The sequence below is a fragment of the Rutidosis leptorrhynchoides genome, chromosome 3 (genome assembly GCF_046630445.1).
Source record: "Rutidosis leptorrhynchoides isolate AG116_Rl617_1_P2 chromosome 3, CSIRO_AGI_Rlap_v1, whole genome shotgun sequence".
NCBI classification, from domain to species: domain Eukaryota; kingdom Viridiplantae; phylum Streptophyta; class Magnoliopsida; order Asterales; family Asteraceae; genus Rutidosis; species Rutidosis leptorrhynchoides.
The window spans coordinates 367,557,867-367,575,519 of record NC_092335.1 but is presented as its reverse complement, the minus strand read 5'-3'; the positions used below and the strand labels follow the sequence as shown (position 1 = coordinate 367,575,519).

Below are 17,653 nucleotides of genomic sequence, written 5' to 3'. Positions count from 1 at the left end.
CTAAACAGTTTCCTTTATGATGTAATACAGATAACGCGAGGAGATAAATGATTTCAGATAAGAATAGTTATGAAAATATCTTCAGAAATATCGAGGATATTTATAATGAAAGATATGATGATATCTTAGAATTTCTAATATCGAAAGATGATGAAGAAAAGTTTATCTGTAAAAGTTTAGAGTCAGGAGCAAGGTATTCGTTAATGACTTCAGCAGATACTGAATCATTTGGATTCTTTGAAGGCAGGTTTAGTCTTTGTGATTTGTCCACAGCCTCCTTCATACTTTGCTCAATCCGTTTTCCAGTTCCAAACCTTCTCTTTTTTCTGAGCTTTGCCAACACACTATTCTTTATCATCAAACTTTTGGCTGTTAAGGTCGTTTACAGTTTTTGCTGCTTCATCAGCATTTAAAGTTGTCATAACCAAATCGTCGGTTATCAATCCGAGGTGTTTTCAAAAGTTTGAAGGGTTTGCATGAAGATTGTAATTGTCAAGATACATGTGATGTTCTAGAATTTTGAATGATACAAATATTTTTTATTTTTTTGGGGTTTATGAATAGAAGTGATGTTCTAGCACAGTTTTGAAGTCAAAGTATAGCTTTGAAAGATGTAAGAATCTAAGAGTGATGTTTTCTGTTAAATCTTGGCTTGGATTCTGATTTTTCAAAATCATAATATGTAATCAAATTTGAATGCGAATGGTTGTTTTGATTTCTAGGAAAGAATGTATATCGTTGTGAAAGTAGTGAGTATAGTTGATGATTTACTGAATCAAAATCGAATAATGTAACATATCAATTGTGAATTCATATATCTTTCAGGTATTACCTACCCGTTAAAAGTTTCACAAGTAATATTTTGTTCCCGAGAATTTTATTACAGTCTTTATGAAAATATAAGTATGTATATTTTCTTCAGATGTAATACAGATTTAATGAGTTAATATCATATTAAGCTCATTTGATTTTCAGCTGGATCAGAAATGAATAATCTCTAAAACATTAAAGATTTAATAATCTTGGCGGAGTATTTCTCTAATGTAATCAATACTTTGTTATTCAGTTTTATTGATATTTCCTTAGTGAATCATGTTGGTGTTTATGGAACTCTTGCTAACTTCTCAAGGTACGAATGATGTTTTCTAGAAAGTTTCGAGTACATCGAAAATGAAAGTGTAAAATCAAACGTGTAATTGAATAATACACTTAGTTTATTATGAAAAGGAATTTATTGGATTTGAAACAGAGATTGTAATTAATGATGGTTATGTAGTTAATGAAGGATGTACATCATTGCATATTAGTAATATGAACTAATCGAGTAGTACCTACCAGTTAAGATTCACACATAATAGCTTAGTACGAAAAGATTTATTTTGATTTCAAAATTCATATATATTAAATATACATATAATATCTTCAAGGGAAATGATTTAATACTTCATATCTCGTCGATACAATATACGCGTTGTTGATTTGTGATGATGTTGGTGATTACGGAATTGGCGGAACTTGTAGTGCTACAGGTTTTGCCGGTGTTGGTGATACTGACGGTACTGTTGATGCTGCTTGTAAAACAAGTCTAGCTTGTAAATCGTGCACCATTCCGGTCAGGGTTTCTACTCTTCCTTCTATGGTTTCGGTCCACTCATCTGATTTACGGTTATGGCTGGAATAGATAATTTCTAAGACTTTAGATATTACATAATCGCCGCAGAATATTTCTCCAATGAAGTTATGAATCAATACTTCATCGGTTATTATTGTTGGTACTCCTTGGTATCTTTGGTGAGTATGACATTGATGCTCAAGGTACAAATTGTGATGTTGAAGTGTGGGATGTGGATGTTGTTGTTGGTGGTGGTGATGGTACTGTTGGTGTTGCTGATGGTGGTACTATTGTTGTCGGTGCTGCTGCTGGTGCTTGTAACCTTTGCACCATATTCTCCAAAGCCACTGCCCGAGCGCGAAGCTCGTTGACTTCTTCTATTACACCAGGATGATTGTCGGTTCGGACGAGCGGATGAATGAGATCTAAAATGTGAGATAGTATATAAGCATGATGAGATACTCTAGAAATGAGAGAGAAAATGGTATTACGAACAGGTTCGCCTGTAAGTGCTTCAGGTTCTTCTCCAAGAGGGCAATGTGGTGGATGGAAGGGATCGCCTTCTTCTTGTCTCCAATGAATAAGTAGACTACGAACCCATCCCCAATTCATCCAGAATAGATGATGGCTAATTGGTTGATCCATTCCGGTTACACTGTCTTCGGAGTTCATGTGAATATTCATATCGGAATAGCTGTCGGAGTTTAAGGAATTTGAACTAGATACGTGATCCATCTTGTATAATCAGGGAATTGATTTTGATATGAGATAGATTATAGGATTTAGTTTGGTATTCTCCGATACATAATTTACATATGTATATATAATACCAAAATCCCGTAAATTACGGAGAAATTTTCGGAAGATGTCAGGTAAAGTTTACAGTAACACATATACTAAGATATGAATTTTGTCGGTACACTATCTATGCAGTAAATGCAGTAAGACATGTCTAGACTTAGGAATGATAAGCAGGTAATTTTCGACAAGAAATGATAAGTAAAACTCGGTAAAAACAGATACGGTCATAGTCCAGACTCACTAATGCATCCTAACAATTACCAGTTAAACACACTAATGCAAATTCTGGTTCCCTATGACCTCAAGCTCTGATACCAACTGTGATGACCCGTCCAAATCCATTTGGATGAATACATCATTCATTGATTTCATAGTGAGGTTTTGACCTCTATATGATACATTTTGTAAACATTGCATTCTTTTAAAAAGGTACACCATAAATGAATATATAAATCCAAATTTTTCGACGTCTGATGATTTCTACGTATAGACAATTACCGTATATAATAGTTTACAATACTACATCCGTTGACAATGCAGTCAAAATAAGATACATGGTGATCATTTTGTGAATGCAAAGTTTTCTTGAATAAAGCATGTATGACTCCATGCACGTAGCTTGTATAACGTATAAGCAAACAGCGGAAGACTTCTATTAACCTGAGAATAAACATGCTTAAAAGTGTCAACACAAAGGTTGGTGAGTTCATAGTTTTAATGTTGCGCATAATCTGTATATAAAGGTGGATCACAAGATTTCGGTTGTTTTATCCAGAAACGTTTATCAAATTATTCTATAAAATTGAGCACCCTGGTAACTAAACTTAACGTATATATAATTTGTACCCTTTGTATAATCATCTTAATAATACACGCAAACCAACGTGTACGCGTCTCAAATAGCATACGTCCGTTAAAAGGCTAGCGCTCTAGCTCGGACGGGGATATCAAGCCCTATGGATCCATATACAACTACTCGCGCCCACCAGTTCTTATAACCGGCAGTTACTAGTTACCAAGGTTAAGGGATTTTTGGTTCAAACTCAGTGTAGAATTTAGTACTTGTGCCCATTGCGTTTAAAATAAAGTGCATGTATTCTCAGCCAAAAAATATAGATTGTAAAAGCAACTAAAAAGGGATCTATAAAACCCACCTTAGCAGCACATAAGTTCATTCACCGAAATGTGATCGAAACTCGAAAAGCAAAATAATCGTATATCTCAACCTAGAGAACATATGTTGGTCAATACATGTCTAACAAGCTAGGTCGGGTCATAGTGTATCACAATCCTAATGCTCGAGATCGACATGAAAAAGTTAACAAAAGTCATCTTAAAAGTCAACCTGATCCAATATAATCTTTAAATCTATACATGTTTATTATCATAGTATAAGTCTTGATAATTGAACGAATTTATAGTTTATCAACTCAAAATATTATTTATTTCTGGAGCTATATTATATTTGAATTATCATGGCAATCGAAAATATTTTATTATTTCACATAGCTTTCCAATACTTGTAAAATCAGATTATAGTGTTTATAAAGCTTTAAAATATGATAAGACAGTCAACTTTGACATTTATTCAACAAAACGAGACGTGCCTTATATAGAAATTCATCTACTCGATTAGTAATATCTAAAAAATCCAATTTATCAATCTCAAAGACAAGTTGTTTAAATATTAATTTACAGTTTCAAACACAATTAACGTCATACATAATTCAGTTGACCATATCTTTTAATCCGTTCATCGAAATCACGCGATTTCTAAATAAAAAGTTAATAATTTTTCGCCAGCTTTCCAAAAACATGCATATCATATACTTTATATCAGTAGCATATGTATCAAATTCGTGATTCATCATAAACTATCTAATGACAAAATTAAGGCATACAAGCATGTATAAAGATATATACTCGAGCACTAGATATGGATACACTATTAATATATAAAAGATAAGATATGAATGCTCACGTATCAATATTGTGATTCAATATTGCAGGAAAGTACGTAGACGCAACAGAGATGATAAACACTAGATTTGACTCACGAGCATTACCCCCGAATAATACCCATCACCTCCTTAGCTATAACTCATAATTTCTTTAGCTCTATCCCGCTCGAAAAGCTTGTTTTGAAAATAACTTGCTCATGACCTCGTCGTAGTATTTTATGTATAATAATACTAATAATAATAATAAAATTTATAGTAATAATAATAATAATAATAGTAATAGTAATAGTAATAATAATAATAATAATAATAATAATAATAATAATAATAATAATAATAATAATAATAATAATAATAATAATAATAATAATAATAATAATATATTTATATTTAGAGAGAGCAGAGAGATAGAAGTTTCAAGTGTGTGCCACAATAAACTGAACTCGTCGACTTTTAAAGATGTTTTCTGGATTCCATCCTCATGCACTTGCATGATTTATGTGTATGTGAGTGATGCTCATGTGAGTGCATGAGCTCACTTGACAGTTCACAAGCAATACAAATCTTTGCCGACACATTGTATGATTATTTATATATATTATTTAATATATAATATATTTAATCTTTAGAATTAATTAAATATTATATTATATTCTCGTGCATAGTTAAATTGTATTTTTTGTTCAAATGACTCGTACGTTGTCACTCGACTCATGTACCACTTTCGGTTTTTTGAACGCACTTTCGTACGTTTAGAAAACTAGCCTTTTACGTTACGCGACGTGTACCTTTAATAATAATTTGATTTATTCATCAATAAATTACCTTATAAAAATGTATCTTATAAAATTTGAGCGTTGTGGTCATTTGCTTCTATAAATCAGTGGCTCGTTGTTTATCAAAATATATTATTTTAAATCAGGACGTTTTATGACTAAGTTAAAATATATATATATATATACATATATATATATATATATATATATATATATATATATATATATATATATATATATATATATATATATATATATATATATATATATATATATATATTTTTATTTAGAATTGTAAATTTATACGTAATATATATGTTTGAAATATTTATCTAATGATATAAAGATAAAGTTTAAATTTATTCGAAAATTTTCGGGTCGTCACAGCCACTGTCTTTAAAGGTGAATTTCTCACTTACTTTCATCTGAGTTAATTTTCAGATTATTACACTACTCTATATATGATCGATCTTGCATGATTAACTATATTGTTAATATATACAATCAGGGTGAAACTACAAATAGAAATGGAGAAGGACACATAGTTTCTAAGTTAAGGTAAGAGAATCTTCAACTTATGTAGAGGTTCATCTAACTGTTTACTTCTTTTTAATTAGGGAGCTCCCAATGGTTTGGTCTTGGGGTTAGCCCAGTCATCCACCCACCTGGGCGTCGATGGCAGCGGACCGCCCAGGCATCATCGAAGCCATCGTCTACTCGTGCGTACTTTTTTGACATATTTGTGGACGAAAGAAGTGAGGTCAAAAATGACCGATGGAATAAAAAATAATAAAAAATTTAGATAAAACGGCTATAAACGGCTAGTTTTTTTTATTATACTTTATATAAACCCCTACTTCATTTTAATTCACACATTCATCCATCTTTTCATATCCAAATACAATTTCAATTTATCATCTCAATTTATCCATCTTTTCCAAATCAATATAAATCGTAATAACCCAAATTCGGATCCCGATCAAAATGCGGTATTAACGATCACAAATAATCTAAATTATAATCAAGCACTCGAATTACTTGATAATTTGGATGAGTTAAGTGAAAATGAAGAACTTGAACCCGTACTAAGAGCACCTAGAAGATATCTACATAGAGATCGTGAAAGCCGCGCAAGAGATTTATGGAATGATTATTTCGTCGAAAATTGTACGTTTCCAGGGGATTATTTCTGTAAACGTTATCGAATGTGCAAACCTTTATTTCTTCGTATATGTCAAGCTATTTTGAGATTTTCTCAAACCCCGATTCCTTCGTATTGTACTTATTGTTTTCAAAAACGTGATGCTACCGGATTACTTGATTTTAATATTGTTCAAAAAGTAACATCTGCCATACGTCAACTAGCTTATGCTGCTTTGGCCGATCTTTTTGATGAAACAACCCAACCCGTATTCCATACGATAATTTTTTTTTTTATAATACACATTTACGCGCCAATTAAATATGTAAACCATCCCACAAGTTCCATTTAAACGTACATCAAATTAAATGTTTACAAAAGGCACGAAGGCCATTAATTAAGTTTTATACAAGTTTGACCCACTAAATGAACTAATGGTGGAGGTTTAATGCTCTCATCAGATCCACATGTTAAATTACCAATTTTCCCCTTAAATTTATTTAATTTGAGCTAAAATCGGAGTCAGAACTGCAGAGGTGCCGCGGCGCGTCCCATTTGTCGCGGCGCGACCTAATGAAGGAAAAATGACCCCTTTTAACTTGACTTCTGATCAGGAATTGCTTTATATGCCGCGGCGCGGACCCAACTGTCGCAGCGCGGCCTAAGGATGTAACTGGACAGTTCGACCGATTTAAACAATTTTCGATTTTATTTGATTTGTACATTCCAAACCCGCTTCCTATATTCACCTAGCCTTCAACAATAGTCTCACAATACTTACCGCTAACCAAACCCATGATTAAACTTATACATGCACACATTATCAAGTATACAAATATGTATGTATGTATATATATATATATATATATATATATATATATATATATATATATATATATATATATATCTATCTACGCATATATTCATACATTAGTGCATAAGCTAATGAGTTATAAACGTACAAATGATTAAGTGAGTACCTTTCGATACGTACGTGAAAACGGGATGTTACAACTCTCCCTCACTTGAATCGGAGCGCGTCCTCGCGATCCAAGCCGCATGACAAGTCGAAAGATAAACCAACACAAACTCTTCGGGCTCCCAAGTGAACTCGGAACCCTTACTACGATGCCATTGAACCTTAAAAGTCCTTACCTCTTTATGTCTCAATCTTTTAACTTTCTCATTAAGTATGGCAATCGGTTCCTCGATATACTCTAACTTATTATTTAGCTCAATCTCGTCTAATGGCACCCAAGATGAATCATCCGCAAGACACTTACGGAGGTGGGAAACATGAAATGTATTATGGATCCCCGTAAGCTCTTCGGGTAATTCCAAACGGTACGCGACTTCACCAACACGAGCTAAAACCTTAAATGGTCCAATAAACCGAGGAGCTAACTTTCCCCGTTTTTGAAATCCAATAATACCTTTCCATGGAGAAAATTTGAGCATCACCATGTCACCTTCTTGAAATTCGATCGTTCGTCTACGTTTATCGGCATAAGATTTTTGCCTATCTTGAGCCTTTTTCAAATGCTCTCGAATCACATCAATCTTGCTATTCGTCTCTAAAACCAAATCAGTACTCCCGATTTCCTTTTATCCTACTTCTCCCCAACAAATCGGGGTTCGACACCTACGCCCATATAGCATCTCATAAGGTGGCATCCCAATACTAGTATGATAACTATTATTGTACGAGAATTCCACCACAGGTAAGTGCTCATCCCAACTACCACCAAAATCAATAATACACGCCCGTAACATATCCTCCAATGTTTGATTCGTACGTTCGGTTTGACCCTCCGTTTGAGGGTGATACGCCGTGCTCAATTTCAGTTGTGTACCCATATCCTCATGAAACTTTTCCAAAAATCGAGATGTAAAACGAGTATCTCGATCCAAAACAATCGATATAGGAACACCGTGTCGAGAGATGACTTCCTTGATAAACAACTTAGCCAAGGTCTCCGACGATATCGCTTCCTTAATGGGAAGAAACAAAGCACTCTTCGTCAGTCGATCAACTATAACCCAAATCGAATCAAACTGGGTTCTCGCCGTTTTAGGTAACTTTGTGATGAAATCCATGGTAATGTGCTCCCATTTTCATTTCGGGATTTCTAACGGTTGTAACTTACCATACGGCTTTGGTGCTCGGCTTTAACTTGCAAACATGTGACGCATTGCTCAACATACTTCACAACATCACGTTTCATGCCCGGCCACCAATAATCTTTCCTTAAATCAAGATACATTTTCGTTGCGCCTGGTTGAATGGAATACTTTGACTTATGTGCTTCATCAAGTAGCACTCGTCGATAATCTCCCATCTTAGGCACCCACACTCTTCCTTGAAAAGACAACAAACCCCACGAGCCCATAGTAATGAACTCCGATTGTCCCACAATTCGCTCCACATGCTTTTTGTGAACGTAAGCCTCTATTTGAATCACGCCGAGTTTTTCAAGAAAATCGTTAGTAATAATCATACGTAACACTCCCAATCGTAACGCCGGGTGGTGACTCTTTCGACTTAACGCATCAGCGACCACTTTCGCCTTGCCCGGATGATAAAGTATCTCACAATCATAGTCTTTTACCACATCCATCCACCTACGTTGACGATAATTCAAATCTCGTTGATTAAAGAGATGTTTCAAACTCTTATGATCCAAATAAATCGTACACTTGACACCATACAAGTAATGGCGCCAAATTTTCAACGCATGCACAACCGCCGCCAACTCAAGATCATGAGTCAGATATCTCGTCTCGTGTTCTTTTAATTGTCGAGAGGCATAAGCGATGACTTTACCCCTTTGCATAAGAACACACCCGAGCCTATTTAGCGAAGCATCACAATAAACCGTCATGTCTTCCACACCTTCCGGCAAAACTAACATCAGAGCTTGACACAACTTCTCTTTTAACAATTGAAAAGCAATTTCTTGCTCGTTCTCCCACATAAATATCACGTTCTTCCTGGTCAACTTCGTCAATGGAGAAGCGATTTTAGAAAAGTCTTGGATAAACCGATGATAATAACCGGCCAATCCGAGAAAACTTCGGATTTCCGTAGGCGTAATCGGTTGTCTCCAACTCTTCACCGTCTCTATTTTCCCCGGATCTACTTGAATGCCGTCTTTGTTCACAATGTGACCAAGGAATTGAACCTCCCTTAGCCAAAATTCACATTTGGAGAACTTAGCATACAACTTCTCTTTTCGTAACGTCTTCAATACTTCACGCAAATGACATACTTTTCGAGTAGACTAGTATGTCGTCAATGAACACAATCACCGACTTGTTCAACATAGGTTGGCATACTCGGTTCATAAGATCCATGAATGCCGCCGGTGCATTCGTAAGACTAAAAGGCATAACTATAAACTCAAAATGCCCATAACGCGTTCGAAAAGCCGTTTTCTCAATATCTTCCTCACGGACCCGCATTTGGTGATAGCCGGACCGTAGGTCGATCTTAGAGAAATACGTCGCACCATGGAGTTGATCAAATAAATCATCGATCCTGGGCAGTGGATAATGATTCTTGATTATCACTTTATTCAACTCCCTGTAGTCGATGCACATCCACATACTACCATCCTTCTTTTTCACGAATAAAACCGGAGCGCCCCACGGCGAAGCACTCGGTCGAATAAAACCCTTCTCAAGCAACTCTTGGGTTTGATTTAACAACTCTTGCATTTCCGTTGGTGCTAAACGATAAGGAGTTTTAGCAATGGGGGTAGCTCCCGGAACCAACTCAATACGAAAATCAACTTGTCTTTTCGCCGGAACACCCGGTAACTCATCCGAAAAAACGTCTTCGAATTCACTAACTACCAGAATCTCACGAATAGGTGGTGGCTTGTCACGAGTATCAACAACATGGGCAAGAAAAGCCATGCCACCACTAACAAGAAAACGTCGTGCCCGCGCAAAAGAACATATCGGCATAAGTCTTCTTCGCTTTTTGCCATGAATAATTAACTCTCCCCTCTAGGTGTCTTCATACGAATAAACTTCTCATGGTACACGATATCGGCTCTATTACGATCGAGCCAATCCATACCAACAACGATATCAAAATCGTCCAAAGTCATAGGGATGAGATCAATTTTAAAGTTTTCGGCACCAAAAACAACATCACAATTTTTACACACATCAACCACTAGCATCATCTTGCCGTCAGCTATTTCGACTTCCACCGGACGACTTAACTTAGCTAACGGTCTATCAAGTTTAGGCACAAATTTTGGAGTCACAAACGACAAATTTGCACCGCTATCTAATAAAATCCTTGTCGGATTAGAGTTAACCATAAAAGTACCTGAGACAACTTCGTTGGATTGCTTAGCTTCATCATTCGTCATCAAATAGTTGCGACCCCTAGCCGTGCCCGCCGTTCTCTCCAATTTCTTAACATGATCATTATTCAACTCGGGACATTCCGGCTTCTTGTGCCCTTCCTAACCACAATTATAGCAAGTAAATTTGTTCGGGCCATTGGTACAATCACGGGCCATGTGTCCCCTTTGTTTACAATTAAAACACGTGGGCCCGAAACCCCCGGAAGCACCCTTCTTCACATTATTTAAGCTTTCGGAGCCTTTCTTGTTCTTTTTATTTGAAAAGTTCGAATGGCTCGAACCTTCAAACTTTCTCTTTGAAAAAGTGAAATCACTCTTCCTCGGAACCTCCGGTTCAAAACCCCGAGCCAACTCGAATAGCTCTTCAAAAGTCTTAGCCATTCCCCGACTAATCTTACCCTTTAACTCATCGTTCAAGGTATGGTAGAAATATTTCATTAGCTTGTGATCGTCACCAACATATTCCGGGCAAAAACGAGTCTTTGCCAAAAAGGTAGACTTGAGAGTAACCAAGTCCATTGAACCTTGTTGCAAATGATGCAACTCGTCCCGGATTCTATCAAAGTCGGAAGAAGTTCGGTATTCTTCAAAAAATTCTTTCTTAAACTCCTCCCATGTCAAGCTCATACATTGCTCTTCACCATACAAATTGATTTTATCGTCCCACCATAACTTGCCTTCTTCACGTAACATGCTAGACCCATACCTCGTCTTCTTCTCGGGAGGACATTCCGCGGTACAGAAAGCTCCCTCGATATCGGAAATCCAACAAGTGCTTTTAAATGGATCCCTCACCCCATTAAACATCGGAGGTTGAGTATCCTTAAAATTTTTGTAGTGGAAGTCTCGCCTTCCACCCCCACCATTACCTTCACCCCCTTCGCCTTGAGGATAAATGTTTCTAGCCTCTAAAGCCTCCTCTATTGCGGCTTTCATTCGATCATTGATCATTTCGGTCACTTGTCCATCGACCGACTCTTGGAAGACCTTTCGGACATCGTCAATAAAATCCTTCTTTAACTTTTTAAAGATGGCCTCAACCTTGGCCGTGAGTTCAACATCCTCACTCGTACCACCGTTATCATTATCGTGTCCGTTTCTCGTCTTCATTCTATAAAACGAAAAAGATTAAACAAAGAACGAAAAGACATAACATGTAAGTATATACATGTACACCACACTACTCCATCTCGCTCGACAATCGTCGTACATTACTTGTTTGACACGATTTGCACCCGTAACAACGGTAGCTAATCGTTGTTACGCGAGCACGTCGCATTAACTCGCTAGTACAACATCCGTCTTGCTTGATGATTGCTAAACACAATACAAAACAATTAGCACAAGGTTAGTTCACATAAACCAAAGCACTAACAATTCCCGATTAGACCCAAAGTCCTACAAGTCCCGCATAAAGCACTCACACAATAAAGCCCAAGTCTAGGCACCTATCTCAAGTCGCCTAAATCCCTTAGACCATGCTCTGATACCACTTGAAACAACCCAACCCGTATTTCATACGAATTTTTTTTTTATAATACACATTTACGCGCCAATTAAATATGTAAACCATCCCACAAGTTCCATTTAAACGTACATCAAATTAAATGTTTACAAAAGGCATGAAGGCCATTAATTAAGTTTTATACAAGTTTGACCCACTACAATGATAGTTTATAATCCAAACGACACTCGAGTACGGTTTGGGGCTAAACTACCCAAAACGTTAGGCCAAACTTCAAAAGTTATGCCAAAAGCACCCCCTTTCAACATAAACGGGAGACAACTAATCCAACCGTATGCCCTTACCCTTGTCCAAGCCGGAACCTATAAAATGATAAACAACGAGAGGGTAAGCAATGCTTAGTGAGTGCAACAATTATACATACATATATATAACCTATCCATTTGCAATCACAATACCAAATACCTCATACGAACTTGTAACTCAAATAGCATGTCAACATACCCGTAACACTAACAAGTCGTACATTATCACACGACTTCATTAGCATATACTCAACTCAGTATATATAAAATATGCTAAACAAAAACAACAATCTCAATATGGTTAACCATAACGCTATGGTGCTACCGGTACGTGGTTCACACCATACGCATTTGAGTCTCACTCTTTTATAGTGCTACCAGCACATGGTTCACACTTTGACGCTACTGGCACGTGGTTCACGCCTCATTTTATAGTGCTACCGACACGTGGTTCACACTCGATGCTACCGGCACGTGGTTCACATCCTATATCCGTCACATACATGTTATGGCACTACCGGCACATGGTTCATACCATAACATTCACAAATAAACACGCCATATACATGAACGTATAATTATTCCGCTCACCTTGTCACAAGGATGATGATTTAGCACTTCCGAGCTTCAACGCAATGTACCTAAATCATTAAGTGCACATTCAATTTCACAACTAGTGGGATTAACCACAATACTCCCACTTGAGCATTTAATGACCCAATTTGCATTAAATGACTCAACTACACACAACCGCCCATAAATGGCCAAGACTCGACTTTAATCACTAAGACTAGTGAATTAAAGTCTATTAACTTCAATTAACACAAAACTTAGGGTAATCCATACCCATTTCATCTAATTAGGTCAACTAGTACATTTTGACCCATTTGATATCACTTAAACTCATTAACACTTCTTTCATAAATCTTAAAGTGCATTAGTGACTAACAACATCAATTGACACTTACAACCTCAAATCACAAGGCCAAAACCCTAGATTGTGGCTATTAGGGTTTCATTACAACAACATAACTCAAACTCACCCATTTTACCCTCAAATGGGTCATACAAATCTCTAGTAACCCAAACCCTAACCATTAACCAATTAAAACTTAAAACATAAGGTTAGAACTTACCAAGACTATCTTCTTGTAGCTAGTAACAAGGAGAACAACTTTAAATCTCGCTCCTAGGTTTGATTCACAAATCTCCAACTCCAAATCTCAAGATTAAACTAAGTGGGTTTTGTGTTTTGGGAGAGAAATTGGAAAGAAAATAGAAAAGGAAAAGAAATAAATGAACTAATGGTGGAGGTTTAATGCTCCCATCAGATTCACATGTTAAATTACCAATTTGCCCCTTAAATTTATTTAATTTGAGCTAAAATCGGGGTCAGAACTGCAGAGGTGTCGCGGCGCGGCCCATTTGTCGCGGCGCAACCTAACGAAGGAAAAATGACCCCTTTTAACTTGACTTCTGATCAGGAATTGCTTTATATGCCGCGGCGCGGACCCAATTGTCGCGGCGCGGCCTAAGGCTGTAACTGGACAGTTCGACCGATTTAAACAATTTTCGATTTTATTTGATTTGTACATTCCAAACCCGCTTCCTATATTCACCTAGCCTTCAACAATAGTCTCACAAGACTTGCCGCTAACCAAACCCATGATTAAACTTATACATGCACATATTATCAAGTATACATGCATATATATATATATATATATATATATATATATATATATATATATATATATATATATATATATATATATATATATATATATATATCTACGCATATATTCATACATTAGTGCATAAGCTAACGAGTTATAAACGTACAAATGATTAAGTGAGTACCTTTCGATACGTACGGGAAAACGGGATGTTACATTTGATGAGTATTTGCATATGTGTGAACAAACCTCATATGATTGTTTAAACAATTTTTGCAAATGTGTTTTTCACTTGTGCGCAACCGAATATTTAAGGAAACCAACTGCACAAGATGTGTGCAACGTTTGACCGCTAAACATGCTCAAATACATGGTTTTTCGGGGATGTTAGGAAGTATCGATTGTATGCATTAGAGATAGAGAAATTGTCCGGCACGTTGGAAGGGTCATTATACATGAGGTGACCATGGTTACGCGTCAATTATGCTTGAAGCTGTAGCGTCGTATGATGGATGGTTTTGACACGCTTATTTTTTAACTGCGGGATCAAATAATGATATCGACGTACTTAATCGATCTAATTTGTTTATCGACTTATTAGCCGGTGAAAATGAAGTTGGACATTCACACATTCCCGATGACGAAGATGAAGAAGATCAAGATCAAGAACGATAATAGTTTTTTAAATTTTAATGTAATTTCATTTTTTAGTGTATGTTTTAATTTAAATGCACTTTTAATTTTAATTATTGTAATGTTTTTAATTTTTAATAAAAGTTTAGTTTATTTAAATAACTATTTTTAATATAAATAATTATAATTATTTGATTTTATAAAAAATAAAAAGTAATGAAAGATAGGTGTCACTATTGGGAGTGTTTAGTCCTGTAAATGAGGTGCTAATGTGGCGCTGATGTGGCAGCTAGTCTTGGGAAGGAAGTAGTGTTACCATTGAGAGCACTCTTACTCTTATTTTTTTTTATCACACCATTTAACCTTTGTTGGTCTAACTGTATTTTTTTTTCTTCAGATTAGGGAGTAGTGACAGTGGGATGTGTCGGTTAATTATGTACCACATCAAAATATGAAAGAATCAAATGGATGCTTATATGATTAGGGGAAACTACTTCTATCACCAATTGGTTTTACAGTATCAAAGGACTCATTGGCTTAGGGGAAACTTAGGCAACTAGCCTAAGTTTTCGGCATCTGATTCATGTAGATGCGCCTAAATTTACAATGTTTTTTGTTTCTTGTAGATGCTATGAATATCGTTGAAGAGTTACGCGTGCAAATAGAAGTGCTAGAGAACAGCAGGATCAGAAGTTGAAACAGTTTTTAGAAGCGCCAACTATAAAATGTGTTTATTACTTAGTTTCTTAAAGTAGTTAAAATTAACTACATTAGTATTGTTTATATTTTTCTCTTAGAAACAGAAGACTCATTTTAATTTTGTGACATTGATAAGTAAATATCCTAAATTTGAAGCACATATCAGTATTGAAATTGAAATATATATTATAACTCGTTGTAACGTTGATAAGTAAATACATATATGATCTTGTTTATAATACAAAAGAATACAACAAGTGATGATTGTTAACAATGAAGCCATGCGTATTTTGTTATATGTACATGATAGGAGCAACTAGCCTATGGTTTCTCGCTTTGAGGACTATTAGGAGACGGTGGAAAAGTCGGTATCCATGTTCTTGGATCTCTTAGATCAAATCCAGGTGGCGGTGGACTGAGAAACGGGTTCCGTGGTATGAACGTTCTTGGATCAAATGGAGGTGGTGGTGGTGAAACTGAAAAAGGAGGGAAATATGATGGTGGTAATGGTGGTAGTGGTGGCAAAGGCGGCAAAGGCGGTAGTTTAGGTAATGGCGGCAATGATGGCGTAGGTGAAAGCGGCGGGAATTGAAATGGAGGAAAAGGCGGCAATGAAGGGAATGGTGGCAGTTGCGGTAACGGCGGCAGTTGTGGTAACGGCGGCAGTTGAGGTAACGGTGGCAACGATGGCCATGGCGGCAGTGGTGGAAATTGAGGCCAAGGAAAATAAGGAAGAAAAAACTTTGAGGAATTGAAAGAATCTGATGACATCATTTTGTCGTCCTCCACCGTATTAATGCGAAATTTCCCACAAATTGTTGAGTTTCTTGTAAGAGGTCTGTAACTGAGTGCGCTTACCCTATAAATACAAAGATTAGTTGATCTTGATTTGACAGTGATCTCTTTAGATGTGGAGGATACAGAAGGGACATTGCAACGTGAAACCGAGCTTGATATTAACGTTGCTTCGCAAAATGACTGAATTGTTGGGCCATCTACACAATCAACTCCTTCAACTGATGGTATGTCTAATCTGTAAACACCGTATTTATTTGTTGTTCGGTTGACGGAAAATGTAATTTGCTCTGCTGTTTCTGGTGCATTTGCTTGAAATCTACATTGTATATGAACATCCACACCTGTTTCACAAGACTTAATATTGTTAAAACAAGAAAATATACTTTAACTAATAGATTTTACAAATGACAACCCTTAGGCTGTCATGAACATGCTTTAAACAGTCGTACATAGCGGTTACTTTTTAATTTAATGGTGACGGTTACGTGAATGTAAAAATATTTTGAGCATGTTAATTACAATTCTAAGAGTTGTTATTATAATCATATATGTCAAGTATTAGTTTATACCCGGTAAGAAATAACTGTGCTTTGTGAAGGAGTTATTATGGCAAACATCACAAAAAACGGATCCTGTGACCGTGATATGAGAAGTTGGGAACGACGGCTGGGAGACTACAAGAAACGAAAAAACAAACAGAGAAACAAGAAACAGAGGAAGTGTTGGATCCATGATTCGGAACAAGGACAAAAGAAGGTTCTAAGAATTGTTATTATATGATGAATGATGATATATAGGGACTTAAATGATTGATAACATTAATTAAGTTGGGTCATGGCATATAATTGAATCCGTGAATGGTTGTTGTTAGGAACAACTGTTTTATTATTCTTTATGCTTTAAGAAGTTGCATCAATGTGCTACAATACAAAGACATGTGAAGGGTCTCTTTGGAAGATTGTAGCATGCATTTAATAAATAAGATGGATGGATGGATGGATGTATTCATAGGGTAGTTTTCATTCATGGTGGGTGTCCATGAGATTCTATTTATTGCTACATACCAATATACCAATACAAATTATAATTTTTGTCACTTTCAAAAAAATAAAAAATAAATTTGTCGATAAACAATACAATTAAGGGTGTCAATGTGTCATACTAGTCACGAGTTACTCTAGCTTAACTCGTTAAACCTCAATTCGAGCCGAATTTAAACGAGTTTGAACTAAATATATATTATCTCGAGCTTGAACACGTCCGTGACCTTAAACAAGACTTTTATTTATAATATATTATATATGATTCGAAATTGAGCCGAACTCGAGCTTGTATTATATCTAACGAGCTCGAATTTAATATATTAGGATCGAGATGAGTTCAACTTGAGCTTGATCTATTTAA

General features: G+C 36.1%; 1 protein-coding gene across 1 annotated transcript; it reads right to left on the bottom strand.

Annotated features, from left to right (window-relative positions):
• Positions 1-15,676: 15,676 nt before the first annotated feature.
• LOC139897604 (uncharacterized) lies at positions 15,677-17,097 on the bottom strand. Its single transcript, XM_071880298.1, has 2 exons — positions 16,819-17,097; positions 15,677-16,590 (listed from the first exon to the last, which is right to left on the bottom strand). Exons 1-2 carry the CDS (start codon positions 16,979-16,981, stop codon positions 15,773-15,775), a joined length of 981 nt encoding a protein of 326 aa, XP_071736399.1. The 5' UTR covers positions 16,982-17,097; the 3' UTR covers positions 15,677-15,772.
• Between the last annotated feature and the right edge of the window lie 556 nt (positions 17,098-17,653).

Coding starts and splice junctions, on each gene's coding strand:
- LOC139897604 (XM_071880298.1), bottom strand. CDS start 16,981: ATGGATCCAACACTTCCTCTGTTTCTTGTTTCTCTGTTTGTTTTTTCG. Junction 16,591..16,818: donor GCACAGTTATTTCTTACCGG/GTATAAACTAAT, acceptor CTTGTGAAACAG/GTGTGGATGTTCATATACAA.